The sequence below is a fragment of the Lepisma saccharinum genome, chromosome 2 (assembly GCF_977018435.1).
Source record: "Lepisma saccharinum chromosome 2, izLepSacc3.1, whole genome shotgun sequence".
In the NCBI taxonomy this organism is placed as follows: domain Eukaryota; kingdom Metazoa; phylum Arthropoda; class Insecta; order Zygentoma; family Lepismatidae; genus Lepisma; species Lepisma saccharinum.
Genome location: NC_139230.1, coordinates 178,852,679 through 178,871,535, shown reverse-complemented (window position 1 = coordinate 178,871,535; position 18,857 = coordinate 178,852,679). Strand labels below are relative to the sequence as shown.

The window sequence follows — 18,857 nt, the reverse complement described above, 5'->3', positions numbered from 1 at the left end:
CAGGCCTGTTGACTCTCCCCTCCCCTACTTTGTCCCTGCATTTCTTCTCCTCGTTACATCATTTCAAGATCAAAATATTTTACCTTTACCATAATGTACCAATTCCTTTTCCTGACGAGTGTATGAATTGACGAGGCTAAGGCGATTTATGGATAGCTGAAATATAGGACCTGAAGAAGGGAACAGTGGTTCCCGAAATGTTGTCAGTGTACAAAATAGATACTCATTTTATGTAAGTAAAAAATAATTTTGTATTTTTAATTTTTACAAATACGAAATAATATATATATATATACCGCGTGAGGCACCTAAAAGTACCACCTGAAATAGCGAAGAAACCAGAAACAGTAGCGATGTGAGGTTTGCGGGAAACAATAATATCAAATGGGGCTCGTAAATCGGAGGTATGGGGTGTGTCGAAAAATGGGGCATCTGGAGCAAAGTCATATTTTTTTAAATGGAACGATATACAATAACATGCATAATATAAAAGAGCACACGCAGAGAAACACAACGCTGTTGGTCTCATGCATCTACTGCACATAGGAACAAAGATATGGCCATGTGAAAATATGTAAACAAACTAACAAGTGGCCCACTTGACCGTCAGTACCACGGCATGTACAAGTATGAGACGTCGGAAGCCATTGGAGAAGATGAAGACAGAACGTGTTAAAGGAAGAAAAAATACAGTAGACATCGTCAGCACCATGTATTTGACAGTGTTACAGCATAATGAAAATGACCATGACAGTATGTCGAAGAACCACTGCGTAAGAAGCGAAAACCTGTCAAAGTGTGTGTTCAAAGTGGTGGCCGTCAGCTGCGATACAGGCAACGAGGCGCCCACGCAAAGATCGTTGCACAGAATGTAGCATCTTGTAGGGAATGTCCCTACAGGCCGCAGTAATGCGGTGTTGCATATCCTCTGGATTTGTTGGCACATCCCCGTAGACAATGTCCTTCAGCTTTCCCCACAGGAAAAAGTCTAACGGTATCAAATCTGGGGAACGAGCCGGCCATTTGACAGGCCCTCGATGTCCAATCCAACGATTTGGAAATGTATTTTCCACACATGCTGTAGCGCGTCTTGCACTGTGAGCTGGGCACCCGTCATGTTGGTACCACATTTCCCTCCTTGTCTGAAGTGGTATGTCCTCCAATAGTACAGGCAGTTCATGTTGTAAAAACTGTATGTATCGGTCAGCATTCAGTGTCCCTTGTATAAAAAAAGGGCCAATGAGATGTTCACCCACTATACCACACCACACGTTCACACTCCATGGGCGCTGGCGTTCCACTTGGCGAAACCAATGTGGATTTGTCACCGACCAATAGTGCATGTTCCTTAGGTTGACATTTCCATGATTGGTAAAAGTTGCCTCGTCAGTGAAGAGGATACGTGACAAATCGGGTGTGTCGTGTCGTAACATCCATGTGCAAAACCGAACACTGTCCACAAAATCATTCCCGTGAAGTTCCTGATGGAGGAAGATATCGGCGAGAACATTTGTTGCACCTGCCTCACCTGTAGTTGGCTTGTTCCGCACACGTGCTCGTGGTGTTACACTTCCGGTGTCTCTTAATTTAATAAATAACTTACCAAACAGACGTCGAGATGGCTGTCCTCTGTCCGGATATCTCTCTGCGTACACACGGTACGCTTCTGAGGCATTCTTTCGGCATTCCCCATAAATCAGGATCATATCTGCTTTTTCTATGTTTGTGAACACCATAATCTTCGCTCTTACCACTACGACTGCTTGCTATGAACTAACACGATCTCGTGGACCTGCTATCAAAACTTGCTCTGCGTAAAGGCAGTTCTGTCAGGCACCTGAGAAGTCTTACATGCCGTGGTACTGACGGTCAAGTGGGCCACTTGTTAGTTTGTTTACATATTTTCACATGGCCATATCTTTGTTCCTATGTGCAGTAGATGCATGAGACCAACAGCGTTGTGTTTCTCTGCGTGTGCTCTTTTATATTATGCATGTTATTGTATATCGTTCCATTTAAAAAAATATGACTTTGCTCCAGATGCCCCATTTGTCGATATTTTTCGACACACCCCATACCTCCGATTTACGAGCCCCATTTGATATTATTGTTTCCCGCAAACCTCACATCGCTACTGTTTCTGGTTTCTTCGCTATTTCAGGTGGTACTTTTAGGTGCCTCACGGGCCAAGGTTAAAAAACTTAAAATGTGGGAAAATGTAATATCTGCGAAGATTTTATAGCATTTGACTCTACTAGGAAAATATAAAATACTAGAATGTAAAATCACAGTTCCCCTGTATATGCTGATTGTTATTTTTTTAACAAACACAGATGTCAGTAATCAATAGTGTACTCATCTGAAATGTTTCGTGAAGAATCTGAATGATTTATCCACCTCCCTAATTGAAATATCATAACTGATGGTTACTACCTGCTACTACTGCTAATTGAGAAATTTATTTAGAATGATATCTTCATGCAAGTAACAGCAGAATTGTATAATAACTAAATGATAGAGAACTGAACACTCTGTTATGGGCTATATACAGAAGTATCAGATCATTAAAGTTTTTGACTATTTCACTGATATACCAGTATCAGTCAATACCAATAGAATACAGATTAACTGGTTCTGTCCCAAATGACATCTATATTCTGAGAAAAAATACTACAGTAATGTTTCTGTTTCTTTAATATGTTGTTGAATAAAACAAATCATGGTCTGTTAAATTTAAACAAGTTTCTTCATAATAAGCCTGAAGTATTTCTCAAAGTAATGATGAGGTATAAGAAGAGAAACTTGCCAAGAAACATTTTATAGAAAAATGCCAAATTTAATTAAAACTGCTAAATTTTTCTTAAATTTTACATTCAACAACCATTTAAAATGACAATATTCATTATGAACTAACTGGTAAAATTCCTAAATCATTAATAAAACATTAAAATGCTGACCAAGGCAAAATTTGTTGCAAAATAAGACACTACAAATGTAACATTTTCAACCTCTAACAGGGTCTTCAGACAATGATTCAAAATAAATTCTCAAAAAAGTTATTTTGAATCTTTGTCTGAAGAAGACCCTGTTAGAGGATGGAAACATTAAGTTTATAGTATCTTATTTTACAAATAAATTTGCCTTTGTCAGCATATTCAACATGGAAACAAGGCTAATAGTGTTCCTTTTGTGTTATCCTAAATCATTACAATATTACAAACCTGGAAAATGCTGAGGTGGATCACAATAAACAGCTTTTCCCCAGTGTTCATTACCACTTTCTGGTGATCGTTTTAAATTGAATTCTGCAATGTAGCCAAAAGTAAGCTGAACACTTTCCGAAATAATTGAACCAAATTCATTTCTTGCCTTGCAGTGGTATGAACCTTTGTCATCTCTCTGTAGGAGAAAATAAACATATGAATAAAAACTGAATTTGCAAATTTCAATATTCATCAAAAAAGAAACACAACTAGGAGTGTGCGGGATCCCGAAAAGTAGGTACTGGAATGCATATTTCATAAATGCATGGGATTCGCAATTGGATAATTTTCAACCAGTCACAAGGAAGGAACATGCCGATGTCATTTGCTGCAAGTCCAAGGGCAGCAGGGGGTTCCTCAAGCTCACTTTCACCTCCTCAAAGCCACTCTTCTTTGGACAGAAATCATGTTACACATGCTACAGCTGCAAAATAGCTATCAAAAGTTTTTCAATGTGAATGAAGTCAAAACTTAGTTGATTACTGTAATTGGAGAAAACCTACAATATGTTACAAATTTCACTATAATACATATTCAGTCTTGGCAAGGAGTGGAAGAAAGTTGCTCCAGATGTCTGTAAAAAGATATTTAAAAATAATTGAACTGTGGAGAGAACATGATAGAGGAACAGTATGGATTTAGAAGAGGCAGATCAAAAGTAGACCTGATATTCACCATAAGGCAAATGCAGGAAAGGCATTACGAGTATGGAAATGATTTGATTATGGAATTCCTAAATATAGAAAAGGCATATGATAGCATGGACAGAACAAAGATTTGGAAGGCTCTAAGAGAGAAAGGAGTTGAGGAAGAGATAGTGTGTACAGTGCAGAGAACATACAAGACCAACCCAGAGCTGTGTGAAGACACCAGTGGGAAGAACGGAGTGGTTCAGTATAAGTAATGGACTAAAACAGTGAAGTGCTCTTTCCCCACTGCTCTTCATAAGTACAATGGATGCAATTAACAAAGAGGTGGGGAAGAAATTAGGAGAGGAAGAGATGAAGGGCCTGTTGTTTGCTGATGACTTAGTAATATGGGGGAACAGGGAAAAAGAAGTACAGAGACAGCTTGATAGTTGGAATGAGAAAATTAGAAGAGCAGGAATGAAATTCAGTGCAGAAAAGAGTGAGGTGCTAATAACAACAAGAAACAGAGCCAGAAATGAACCAAGAATAAAGATGGACATGGAAGAGTTGAGGGCAGTGGAGAGCTTCAAATATCTAGGAAGCATAAATGCGAGAAAGGGAAGAATAGATGAGGAGGTAAACAGAAGAGGACAAATGGGTGGTGGACTATATCAAAGCATTCAAAGATTAATATGAAACAAGGATGTACCTATGTAAGAAGGTAATATACAGGGTGGGGAAGTCAAACATGCTTTTTCTAAGGTGCACATGCGCTGTGGTAGGGTGAGTAGACTACGACCTTGACATTCTACACACTGGGAAGTTTAGTAACAATGCAGCATTGGACTGGTGAACATCGCGGTTTCGTTGTTAAAGCATTTTATGTAAATGGTGAAAGCTACGTATGTGCACAACGCACATTCCACAGACATTTTCGTCTGCCACGAGTGCCCGCTCGTGCTCCTGTCCAAGTCATTGCTGGTTGGATTCACAACTTTGAAACAACACAAAGAAGAGGTGGTAGTGCAAGAAGTGTGAGGACACCCGAGAATGTGGAGGCTGTACGAATTGAGATGACAAGAAGCCCTCAAAAATCTGCCCGGCGCCACAGTGTTGCTCTTAGAATCTGGAATCGAACGATGAGAAGAATTTTGCATGATGACTTGCACCTACACCCATACAAAATTCAAATTGTGCAAGGATTAAACCCTGGTGATTATGTGAACTGCGCTGATTTTTGTGAGTCCGTGTTACAGCTCATTGAAAGGGACACACCAGCTCAAACATATGGCTAAAGTTCTTCCAAAAAGCCATCTCCTACTGTTCCAGAGAAGAAGACTCGAGGGACGAGATAGCAACCATCACGGAACTGGCACTAAAACATGGATATACTGAATGTCAACTCTCCACATGGTGCAGCAAAGCTGAAATCCAAGTCAGACAACCTGCACCATCAACACAACCTGCTCCACCATCACAACCAGATCCCAATAGCAAAACCAAGTGGTTTGCCTTTCCCTACCATTCTACCACATCCAACCGCCTTACCAAAGCCCTCCGTCCCTACAACATCCAAATAGCGCACAAACCAACCTCCAAAATAGCTGACCAACTAAACAAAAATAAACGGTACTTCCTCTTCCCCTTCAACAATCCGGGTGTCTATGATGCTGAATGCGAGTGCAAGGCTCATTACATCGGCAAATCCATCAGGCCCATCAGTGAACTGAACATAGATAGTGGTCAGGCACACCACGCCTGGCTTCCGTTACTGCAGCAATTAACACCGGTGAACAACAGACGACATATACGCAGACATACAGGCAACAGCAGCACACCTAGCTGCGATTTAGGAAAAAACAACAGAAACGTGCCAAGCAACAACACAACAAATTCCAACGAGGATGGTGGCAGTGGCTACCGAAATTAATAGAAAATAATGTAAATCAGCTTCACGGAAAACGTGAGTACCTTAATTATGTATTACCATGTATCTCATTCCCATAGTAAGAAAAAAAAATATGGATGGACCAATGTGTAATTTTTGCAAATACCAATGTAGTGCAGATAAAAAAAATACTGATACAGACAATCGATATTCAATAGATCTTATGTAAAATTACAAAATGTGCATGAAGAACCAGAATGGTTCATTCATCTCCTTAATTTTCATATGTAACCATGTCACTGCAATATTTTGCATAAAAAAAAGAGGAAACTGTATTTAATTACAAAAACCAGGATACCTGAATTATATCTCAATATTCATTAAAACATAAAATGGCATGAATTATGGACTAAATTACAGGTTATTTATAGAAACACATATTGGATTATGTAGCCAAATAGTTAGGACTCTCTCCTTTGGTGCAGTGGCCTCAAGTTCTATCCCAGTGATAGCTCCAAAATTTCAGTGTTGAGCCAGCATTGTGAGGGCAATTGGTTAGCAATGTTCTTGAAAGTAACAGTAGTGGTCCCAGTCTTGAAAGATAGAAAGCAGCAGCAATGGGATAAGGCAGTTATCAGGAAACTTTATACCAGTACTTATCAGTAGACGTCGGATTTTAGGTTTTTAACCTATTTTTTCCTTTACAGGTATGTAAGAAATAATAAGTTATGTCAGCGTTTAGTTAGAAAATGCAACAACTGATGAAGTTTTATAGTGCCTAAAGGTTTTTATATATTTTTAAAGGTTTTACAGGATTTTTATGTCACACAGAGGCATTTGATTTGATTGGTCACGAAAAAATTCAATGACGAATGTGTTTGAAACGTACTCTCTGTCAATTTCTCTTCCTAAAAGTTAATGGTGATTTTTCGAAGCTCTAAACAAAGCAAAATGTCTGGTGCTACTGTTACCTGTACAGTCCAAAATGCAAACTTCTGATCTGTGTGGGTTTTCATCATATAAGATGATCCTCACAGACAAAATTGCAGAATTTGACTGTGGATAACATGAAAAACGATTGTTGCCTAGCTATGCGGTGAAGAGTGGATTTTTTCCAATGGTATTAAGTTCTGCCATTGCCGTAGGGTTAGGCAACACACATAACGTTATGCAAGATAGTGCATATTTCAGGATATAGATGTCCATTCATTCAGCATTTTCAGGAATTTTGAACTATTTAAAGTTTTTTTGAACCTACTTCAGGATTTTTCAAGCCCATCTTAAAATTTTTAGGACCTATTTTAGGATTTTTAGAACCTATTTTAGGGTTTCACGAACCTATTTTAGGATTTTTAGAGCTTATAAATCCGAGGTCTACTTATCAGTATCAGCAGAAGTTCCATAGTGGTCAATCCCTGGTATTGATATGGTTTTGTGGGGGAAGGGGAGGTAATAAAATTTCTATAACAAGGTAACTTCATTGACTGAAACAATTCACATGTGCTATCTTCACTCGGTACATGCTAATTTATCTATGAGCCATGTATAATTTGTTCACAGATTTTTGCCAGTTTTTGGGTATGTTTCTTATGAAAATCATGTACCATAGAACTTCTATACATGATTTCTGGTAGGAATAAACAGATAATTTGATACCACAAATGCACAAAGAGAAAAAATACTCTTTCTAGGTTGACACTAGAAATGGACGATATTGGAAAATTGATATCGAGATATATCATCAAGAAAATATCATCACAGACAATATGATACAATATTTTTTCTGTATCATATCGGCAATATATCATCTCCATGATATATATCGCCAAATATCGTGATGATATATCCCTGACACGATATATATTGCTAAAATATCATGATGATATACCAACATAATATATATTGCCAAATATCATATTGCAGACACAATATATTTTGCAAAAATATAGTGATGATATATGGCCGACATGATATATATCACTAAATATCATACAATATATCATCTAGTTGATACTGCCTGGATGATATTTTTTTCAATATCGCGATATATCATCTGGACGATATATCATCCAACACTTGTTAGCACCACTGAAGTATGGAAACTTATGCTCATCCACGAGACTTACTTTTAATGTCGTTATGTGTATTTAACATAATCATATGTTATGAACATCTGCAAAAAAAAACTTTTTTTTTTTTGGATATTTAGACTATTAAAATTTCCAGCAAACAACATTATTCATTATGGCCCTCATGATCATTACTTCCACCACACAGTATGTGTTTTATAGGATCTCTGTTACCTGCAAACTACAGTTACACTGATAAAAAATAAAGCACTGATAATTTCTGTATTGATCTTTTGGGAAAAAACACATGTAGACATTTCACATGAACGAAGTATGACTTTGGTAGAGTAAAATATTTTTTAAAAAAAATCAATGGGTGAGACTTTATAATAAAAAAACAATATCTGTGTTATTAACAATAAAAAACTGGGTTCTGAATCTTTAAAATTGTTTTTACAGTACATATTAATTAGTATGCTCTCACCTTTTGGGGATCATGAATAATTAGTGTACCTCCACTAATAGTGTAGCGGGCATCCAGCAAAGGATCAATTTTTTTGGACACTAGGCGGTCATTTTCGTAATCTTCATTGTACCATTCATATGTTGGTGTTGGGTATCCTCCAGCCAAGCAACTGAAATACACAAAACAGGTAAAATCAATTCCCATATTTCAAAGTAAATATTTAAACAAGCTGTCAGAATCATCAATTTTCTTGTAATATATCTGATGAAGTGGAAGAGGTGCCAATTACCTGCTGGTTTTTAAAATTTAAGCTTCTACAATTCTTTTGGGATACAACTTCAAATGTTTATGTCTCTTCATTGATAAAAATCATCATGATATGTGCTTTTAAAATAAACTACTTAATATTATATTCACTTGAAGACCAAGTTTACAAACATCCTTTGGTAATTAGGAAGTGCCATGTTAGAAAATTCTTACCCACGGTCTCAGGTTTGAACACTAACACGAAAATCAAAAACTTCAATATACCAGAAAAATAGTTAATTTTTCAATTTCTAACCACATTTTTTGGGAGATTAATTGGGAATTGGAAAGTGAAAGATAGAACTTTGCAGTGCATCTACTAACTGAATTTACTTAGCCCACAGTGTTTTTCAGGAGCCATGGTGGTCTAGTCAGTAGGTCATCTGACTGCCATGTGGGAGACCCAGGGTGGGTGATCTAAGGTTGGAATTGTCAGAAATTGTCCTTGCATAAAACAGCTCTGGGGTTCACCCAACCTCAGTTAGATGGGTACCTGGGGCAACCTTGGGGGATAAAGGCAGCCTGAGCAGGGTGCTCACCACATCATCTCCAAAATGGCCAAGACCGATAGAATGTGTCGGACCCTACTTCCACATCTCCCTATACATGCCTCATGGCATGGTGCAAAGTGCGCAGGGAACTTTAGCCTTTTCATAGTATTTTACAGATATTTTAGTGAAGTACTGACATACTAATTTTGAAAAGAGTGGATTCAAATTAAAGGATATTTACATCATACAAGAGAATACACTCACAAATGACAAATACGTTGCATACAATAACACACAAGCAAGCTGTGTAAGGTTAAAGAGGAGTATGCAAAATTTATGCAGACTAAATTACATATGCTAGTCTGAGTATTAGAAGAAATTCTATGTGCTAATTTGATTGAAGGCAGGAGCAGGACTCCTACCGTAGGCAGCAGAACAGAACCATTTGGGCTATAGCCCAGCCATGCTTTAGTCATCCTTCAATAAACTAGAACCATTCTCCATTTAAGATGCAACTAATTGAGTTTGAACCTTTTTTTAAATCCATTCTATGCACAGATAGGCTAATCAGAACTGGACCTACAGTTTAAAGTAGGATCTGGAGCACTATGTACCTCCCAACAGGTATTGAATCTGACAATGAAATACCGTATTTACACACGTATAATGCGTGAGCGTGTATAATACGCACCCTCGTTTTTGATGGGGAAAAGCAACAAAAAAATATATCTAGTATAATGCGCAGTACAATTCAGGTCCCAGAAATGGCTTTCTTAGTGTCGGACTAACATTTACGTATTTCATTTAAAATTAATCAGTAGATCATAAAAACTAGTTTTTCCTTGCTTTCGAAGCTGCTGCATTCACCACGCGACCTTGAACTTCCAGATGTTAGGCTTTCATAGGAGAGGAGGGAGCAAAGTTATCAACCACCCATTCAAGGTCACAGTGCGTGATGCTTACAATAGATGGATGACATCAACGCAGCATGAACTCGCACCAAGTGGGAGGGTGAAATGTGCATCGCTGCCGATTGTTTGTGAATAAGTTCGTGAGGTATGGTACTCCATCTCCCTGGAAATGGTGATCAAAAGTTTTAAGGTAACGGGAATATCAAACAAGATGGATGGAAGTTAGGACATTTCAGACAGCTTGTATTAGTAACTGGGAGTGAATGACGAAATTAAGTGTAAATGTTATTTATTTATTTACATGAGTCAAGCTGCAATAGTGCAGTAAATATACAGTAGTTATTTCTATTTGGTAAGTGTTGACGTAATTATTTTACCTTCATATTTGTTACAGTCAACTCCCGATACAACGACCTTTCACAGTTCCCGGGAAAAAGGTAGTTATTTCGAAGGTGTCGTTATTGGAATTTGCACCAAACAACGATTATCGGGAGATAATCAGGCAGAATGAATGTTGGATTTAATACGGGTCTACTAGAGCATTGTCTGTTACAAGATGAACTGGTAAGATAAGATCTCTCGGAAGATCTTACCTTTCTAGGCACAAAAAAAAAAGTGGGGCTGTAAATTTCCTTCTGGTTCAGCTGTGTAATATACATTGTAAAAAAGTCACGTTATCCTTCCTTCGACCAACTTCTAATTCACCCCCTCCCCCATTCCAGGGAACAGTCCATACTCTTCCTCGACTTGCATTGTAAGCCAGCCTGAAAAAGGAAACGCACAACTTGCGATCTGTTTGCACCCAATGCATATTCTAAGACACATTGAACAGTGTTGCACTCGATAATCATTTTGGTTTGGAATTGGATTTCACTAAAGTGAAACTGTATATTTAGTCCCGATTAGCCCAAAAGCATAAAATTAACTCAAAACAAGCTTTATGAACCCTGCACATTTTCAGATATCAAAATGGGAGATCATTATTTACTCTCACGTTAATCGGGTGTCAGCTTGTACATTGAGCACTTTTTTTTTAATCATTCTCAGCTTACACATTGTGCACCCCCCCCCCCCTCCCCATGAATGGTTCTGAAGATAAGCAGCCATTATATTGTGTGCATTTCCTTGCTGTTAGTGTTCAGGAAGTTTATCCTTGTGTCAGATGCAAAATAAAATTTACAGTTTTGTTTATCAGACGGTGCAGAACATGAAGTTGTTTTAACTCTTGTTTTTCTTTCTGAAGATTGAATTTCATTATCGTCAAATCGAAACATCTTTGCGAGATTCAAAACAATGACTTTTGCCTTCACACTGGATGAGTCATTGCTGTTACGGCAAGCTAGACAAAACACTGGCACCAGTTGCAGCGTAAAAACAAGGCGACCGGCTGACAGGTGGTCGAAGGGAAAATCCTCCTTATTTCAAAGATAATGCAAATGTCAAAGGCGGAACTTTTATCAGCTGTGTGAAGAAGAAAGAAATGACCCTTTCTTTACGTTTTACCTTGCAACAGACAATAATAAGGGCAATATTTCAATATCATTAAAAAAAGAAAAAAATAGGACCTGAATTCTGCAATTATTACATTGCCGTGCAGACCAGTGGCGGAGAATGAGCTGGGAAGGGGGGGCACTTCTTTTTTACTTGTCCTATGGTTTTTGTTCGTTTTCAAGAATGCATCCAGAACTGGTTGCCCATTTTAGAAGTCAAAGGAAAGGAAGAGCGGTCCACTTCCACCCTCGCCTGTAATCAGCCTGCGTGCACACACGAGCAAGAAAACAATATTAGGACATCGGCACAGTTATGAAAATGTATGAAGTGGTAAACGGGAGTTATTTAAAATAACATCCAAGCATATTTGATCTCTTCTCGCGTATCCAAGAGGAAACTAAATCACAATGGCAAAACAAGCCTGGCATGTTGGGTAGCGGCCGTCGGCTGCAGGGTAACATTGGTGCGCTTGGGAGAGGGGAGGGCAGAGGTCAAGTGCTATTGAATATCACTGAAGCGTGATCAGACCCACTTGCGAGCGGTAGAGTGCTTGTGAAGGGAATGAGTGCGAATAAAATGAGTGCGAATAAAATGAGTGCAAAAAACCTATTTTTCGCCCAATCTCTGTTCACGACAGTTTCTAAGGCGAAAACAATTTTTGTGTAAGTTATTTCTCCCACGAAAAATACCGCATGATACGCCTCCCGTGTGATGGGAGGCACGTGCTTGAATGCCACCAGAATGGTGCTGCTTTTCTCGATGTCGCAAAACTTTCCAATACTAAGTGAAAATTCATGGAAAACGGCCATTTCGCTTTTAAAAGTTATTTTTTTAAAATTATTATTGCTAAAGAAAGACAATCTGTAGATATATACATGTTATACGCAGTGACATAGTGAAAAAAAATGCATGATTTCATTTTGGCTGTCCAAATTATTCCGTGCATAATACGCACCACAGTTTTGGAGGGCAAAAATTTTGGAAAAAAGTGTGCATTATACATGTGTAAATACGGCAGTTGTGCCATTACTGAGACTGTGGCAATAAAAATAATGGAGATTCTTAGTGATTAACATGCAGATTCAAAGAAAGGTCTGCAACAGCAGCTTTGTATTTTTCTCACTTAAATAATATTGACTTTTGACATGTACCTGTATATTCCACCTCTAGCTTTCACCACATCAGGTGGCTCCATCAGGAGGAAACTGAAAAAGTAGTTGCAAAGCAGGTGTGGAGGAGTGATCATTTTGATAGGAAAAAAGCTTCTTGATTTTAACTTACCTAACCTTACTTTATTTTAACACTTTATGTTCCAACATGTTCTCAGTTTTCTTTTTAATGCTGATGAAGCCACATCATGTGAAAGCTAGAGGTGAAAATACAGGTACAGTAGAATGTTGTTTATCCGCATGCCAATTATCCGCAACGTCAGTTGGCACAGAAAGGCTAATCAGAACTTAACCTACAGTTTAAAGTGGGAATCAAACCACTATGTGTCTCCACCAGGTATCAAAGACTGCCCTAAAGGCTGAGGTTGCAGATGCACTCATGTGGACAAGACAACACAAAACCCCACAGAGAATTACAATGAACTGTAGGTCCAGACACCAGTCTCTCCATAGTCAGCAATGTTTTTTATAGTCTGGGCTAATATATATTCCTCATGCCAAATTAATTAATGAGTTTGAGTTTGTGTTTGAAGTCCACTTTATGCACAGTAATGCTAATTGGGACTGGACCTACAGTTTAAAGTGGGATCCAAACCACTATGTGCCTCCACCAGGTATCGAACCTGGAACCCCTTAATTACAAGGCGACGACGCAACCACTGCGCCATCGGGGAGGCCCTCCAAATTAATGAAAACTGCATTTCGCATACCCAGAGAGATGTTCAAGCTCAAGAAAAGTATTGCAGATATTAGTGGTGAATTTTATTGAGGAACTTTCTGGGAGAGATACCCCTGGCATTAGGTCAATACTGATAGTAAACCTTAGTTGTAATTGTGATACCATAATCTGTGCTTGAAGTGGAAAATACTATGGAGGGGGGTTGTTTGTTCAAACCTTGTGGTTAGCTGGGGGGGGGGGATGATCCTATGACATAACATGGTGGCACTGAGACAACAGGCAGGATGCTTGTTTTACCAGCTGGGTGATACAATCATCCCTCACTTTGAGCACTGACCCTAATAAATTTATGACCCTGAAAATTTTGGCAATGGAACAGGACTGTGGTCTAGTATTATGATTTTTTGCCTCAATAAAATGGCATGCATTTTAACATTTCTCAAACAAAAAGCCTAAAAAGTGTACTAAAACATAATACTCATAATTGTAACTCATGATTTTTTTCTGAAAAGTTATCTTACCTTAAAGACACATCATTCGTTGTTGTTCTTTTTGACATATCAAACACAGCATCTGTGGGTTGTTTTATAAAATATGGACCACGTGGTATTTTTTCTGGATCTATCACATCGACTCCATATTGATGAGTTCGGTCGTCTATCACCAAGTATTGTAATTTATCCACAGGCACTTCACATATGTACAAGAGATGTTCATCACCACTAACACGTTCAAATCCCCACTTCTTTAATTGGTCCGAAAAACTAGAAAATAATACAATACTTTAATAAGCAAACAATAATTACGCAAAATATTCACTTATGGTCAGAGAAACATAATGCTAGCAACTTTTAAATTCTAAATAAAAATGCACAAATTTTGGCACTTCCACTTGGTGGTTTATTTTAATTTTAATGGAAAAAATATCCCTCTGCTAAAACCTTACATTATCACAAGTCATTGAAGTATTAACTTCAGGCATTTAATGTGCACTTTGAAACACACTCACTTTTTGAGTAGGTAAACTATCAGCAGGGAACGAATTTTTATGTATTAAAAATGTGCCAATACGTAAATACATATTTAATTATTTTCACCAAAATATGGAGATAAATATGAACTTAAAATTGTAAAAAATTTTAATAATATCAGATGCTACACAAATACAGTCTCGGCATTGTAACTATTACTGTGAAAGTCTTGAAGACGTGAATCCCGTATGCGTGTCATACAAAACAGTTGTGAGTGTAAAATTGAAAATATATGTATATATTGTTCGGATGACAGAAAACTTGTAATTAATGCAATTGGAGAGTACAAAAAAGGTTGTAAACTTCAGTTTGTTTAACGTCGCTTCAGACTTTGTCAGTTCTTCGCAAGAAATACACCAAACTCTTTCGGTCACGTGGGAACATGTAGTTATTGCATGAATATGGAGTATATGTTGAGAAATGTTCTGAAATACAGACATATGTAAAAATAACAAATATGAGCCAAAACCTACTATATGTACAAAGATAATACATAAAAATAATACATAAATATAGCTAACTTAACTAACTAAATTCACAGCGCAGCAACTAAGAAATGACATACTAAAATATTAGTGCATGTAGAAATCATATTTATTACATACTTTTTTTTCTAATTTTGAATTTATTTTTTGCCAATTTTGGCTAATTGCAATGATAAGGATGACACATGCTCAAACCGGGACTTGATCCCAGAACCCTCAGCAGGGCTCAACAAGTTCAGCCACCTCATTCCAACATTTAAAAACTGAGAAAGAATCACTTGCTATTTGAAAATTATAAACATATTTATTCTTTCTTACTGTTATGGGGATTGTGCATTGGAAAAGCACCAGGAATATGTAAAATTTCATGTTAAATATTTTATTTCTGTTGGTTTGTCTGACTTAAACAATTTTCTTTTTCTTTTTTTTTAAAAAAAAAAGGATAGAAATGCTGGTACACAAATTCTGATACATTCGCCAATAATATTTTGAACACACAAGGGTGATTCAAAAAGTAAGGTAACAGGAGCTCCTGTTCTTCGAATTTCCCACGAGGCTCACAGCAGAAGAGCACAGCCGTTAGATGCAACTTATGCATTAGATGGTGCACAAGTTGCATCAGACCCTTGCAACATCAGTTGGAAGATGGCTGCACTCACAGAATATGGTCAAGCATGGAAGTGCGTAGTGTGATCAGGTTTTTGCATCTAAAGGGCACCTCACCAACAGAAATTCATTGTCAACTTGTTGAGGTGTATGGTGCTAATGTAATGTCATGGAAACATGTGTGGGTTTGGTGCACTAAGTTCGATAGCAGGACAGATCAGGCCCATAGCCAGGCTAGGTAAAACTATTGCATAATTTGTTTGCCGTGACAAGTGAAAATGTAGAGAATGGATATTATTTGCTCATAACTTGATAGAAGAATAAATTCACAGAACTTGAAGAGCAGCTATCACATTTGTTCATCTTGTTTATAAACCGAAGTTTAAGTAACGGGAAGTATTTAGAAGGTTCACTAAAGTTCTTCCACAGGGGATCTATGCACCTTCGCTCCCCCTCTTTCGGCTTTCCCTTCTAGCAGATCCTTTCCATCTGCATCAAAGGTCATCGGCTCTCAAGTTTTGAAAAGGGGAGTTTTATTGCCTGGTCGGGGTGGAATATAAGGGCTTGCCCATGCCCTATTGGGGAAAAACATTGACAAAGACACTTTGTTGAGTTCTTCATTCGTGTAAAGGTTTCGCGTTTGCGCGGGTGTTGTTATCTTTCATATCTTCGTAAAACTGATTCGGGTGATAGCGAGTGGTTTTAGTGACTAATAATACAACCATGTTTCGTCCTTAGTGTGTAGTGCTGTGATATTTTAACGATTCCCCAGCACCATGGATAAATTTATAATTCGTAAAAAAACATCTGATTCTTTGACCACGGCAACCACCGTACCTACTCTTTCCCCATCTACGGCTGCCTCCAATCAAGAAGAGGATATCTTGCCTACAAAAGTAAAGGACATTTCCAAACCAAGTGAGGAAATTAAACAGCTAAAACTCAAACATTACCCCAGAAATGCTGATGGATGATGTTTTCAAAGTGACTGGTTTAAAAGGTTCAAATGGTTAGAGTATTAACAATTTCTAGATGCAGCATTCTGCTATGCTTGTAGACAATATCGGCCTTTCGGATGCAAAGTGGCCTTTACATCTAAAGGCTTTAAGAACTGGAAGGCAGCTCTTGATAAAACCAAAGCAGGGCTAGTGAAACATGATGCGACACTTACACACATAGAAGCAAAGTCAAGGTGGGCAGAAAAGCAAAACCGTTCATTGGTGGGAAAATCTATTTCTACACTAGTCAATCAGAATGTTCTTGAAAAGAATCAATATTATATCAAGAGCATTGCTGAAGTTATTCAGTTCCTTGCAATAAACAAATTGCCTCTTAGGGGAACGTACCACTTAGAAGAACATGAGGAACAAAGCCTGTTTCGAAATCTTTTCGAGTTCACGCTTCGAAAAGATGAGAAACTGGCAGACTGTTTTAAGCAGGTGCCTAAAATCGCATCTTACTTGTCCCCTGAAATTCAAAATGACATTGTTAAAATAATGGCCAACATCGTATGTGAAAAACATTGTAGTGACATTAATAGCGCAGATGTTGCATACTTTACATGAAGATGGTACACGAGATAAAAACAACAGAGAAAATGTAGCCATAGGAATCTGCTATGTAAAGAATGGGACAGTCATGGAATCAATTCTGTACATAGAAACACTGTCGGCTTTTGATGCAGTGTCTTTTGTAGATCTAACACTAAATATTTTTCAGAAATATGGTTTGGATAGTGCCAAATTGCTCAGCCAGTGTTTTGACGGGGCTTCAGTTATGAGTGGGAAAAAAGGGGGTGTGCAAACTTTAATCCAAGAACAGCTTGGGCATATTTTAATTCCTTACGTTCATTGTTTTAACCATCGGTTAAATGTGTGGATGAAATTTCTCCAATTAAACACTTTTTCAAAGAGAATTCCATGTTGCACAATTTTCTAAAAATGAGAAAAGTTGCCAAATTATATGAGGGGAGGAGTCTTTCGCAACTTTTAGAACAACGTTGGTCAGGACATTTAAAAATGACGAGATCAATATTTGAAAACTACAGAGATATAATTCATGTTTTGCAGTTGGTGAGAAATGGAAATTTTGATGAGGATGACGTAGCAGCAAGTGTTGGCTTGCTTGTAGTCATGAGCAAAACTACAGTCTCGGTTTTGCTTAATTGATTGAATTGGTGTTTTAAGTCCACGTTATGCACAGTAAGGCTAATCAGGACTGCACCTACAGTTTAAAGTGGGATCTGAAACACCATGTGCCTCCACCGGGGGTTTTGCTTAATGTTAATGAAAAAGATTCTTGAAATATAAGGCCCAGTTGATAAAATGCTTCAAGCACGTAATATTCATTTGGATGCTGGTAGAAAGAAAATTGAAGCTGCCACAGAAACATTAAAGAGCATATGTAAGGAAGATGTATATGAAGGCATTCTGCAAGAAAGTAATGCACTGCTAGAAGAGGTTGAAATTCAGGATGAGATTGTTGAGCACCCCACAAGAAAGAGAAAACGAAATATGCAGTTGCAAGACTTCGTTATCCCTGACGTCCTAGGAGAGGAAAAGCACACATCTCTCACACAAATATTCTATGAATGTTTAGATCTTGTGCTAACAGAAATAAATAGACGTTTTACCAATAACAATAACTTATTGGAAGCTATATCATTGGCTGAGTCCCTTCAATTTAGCAATTTTGAATAATTATCAGCCTTTGGAATCACCATTCCGTCAAAAGAGGAACTAACTGTTGCCAATGCATATCTGAAGAAACTGGATTCCCGATACATTTCAAAAACTGTACAAAACTAGAATGGCCTATGAAGACACTTATGGTCTACTTGCTGGCATAAGAACTTTTGTATCCAGTACAGCATTGTGTGAATCAACTTTCTCTGTGTTAACCCGTATCAATAGCCCTCAGAGACTGTCAATGCGTAGCAAGTGCCTGGCAAATCTTGTTTTTCTGGCATTTGAGAAGAAACTAGCATCAAACATAGATATATATCGAGACTGCTCCATAGGTTCAACAACATGAAGAATTGCAGACTACAACTTTTTTAAGGCAGAGGTTATGTACTGTAGTCACTATTATTGAATATTGTGCATTTTTCATATGGGATACAAATATTTGTGTAATCAAAAGTGTATGGAGTGTTTAGTAAGGAATGAGGTCAGTAGCAGTCAATTAACACTTCAAGAGATGACCGTGTTTTAGAAGATATTGAAAAAGAGGGTATTATATTTCTTTAATGTTTTATATTAACTAAATGACCCCCTTAACACACACAAAATAGCTTACCATTATTTAATGTTAAACTTTATTTTAAAAAGTCACTCATTTTATAAAGCTCCTCCCCCTGATAAACCATGAGGCC

The 18,857-nt window shown here is 37.7% G+C and overlaps 1 protein-coding gene across 2 annotated transcripts in view; it reads right to left on the bottom strand.

The window, feature by feature from the left end:
* Cont (Contactin) overlaps positions 1-18,857 on the bottom strand; it is a 105,893-nt gene that overhangs the window by 68,960 nt on the left and 18,076 nt on the right. For both annotated transcript variants that reach the window (XM_083117740.1, XM_083117739.1), the window contains exons 4-6: positions 13,884-14,126; positions 8,334-8,484; positions 3,222-3,399 (exon numbers count right to left, since the gene is read on the bottom strand). In XM_083117740.1, coding sequence (XP_082973866.1) covers positions 3,222-3,399; positions 8,334-8,484; positions 13,884-14,126 — 572 coding nt within the window. The remainder of the gene's footprint in view (positions 1-3,221; positions 3,400-8,333; positions 8,485-13,883; positions 14,127-18,857) is intronic.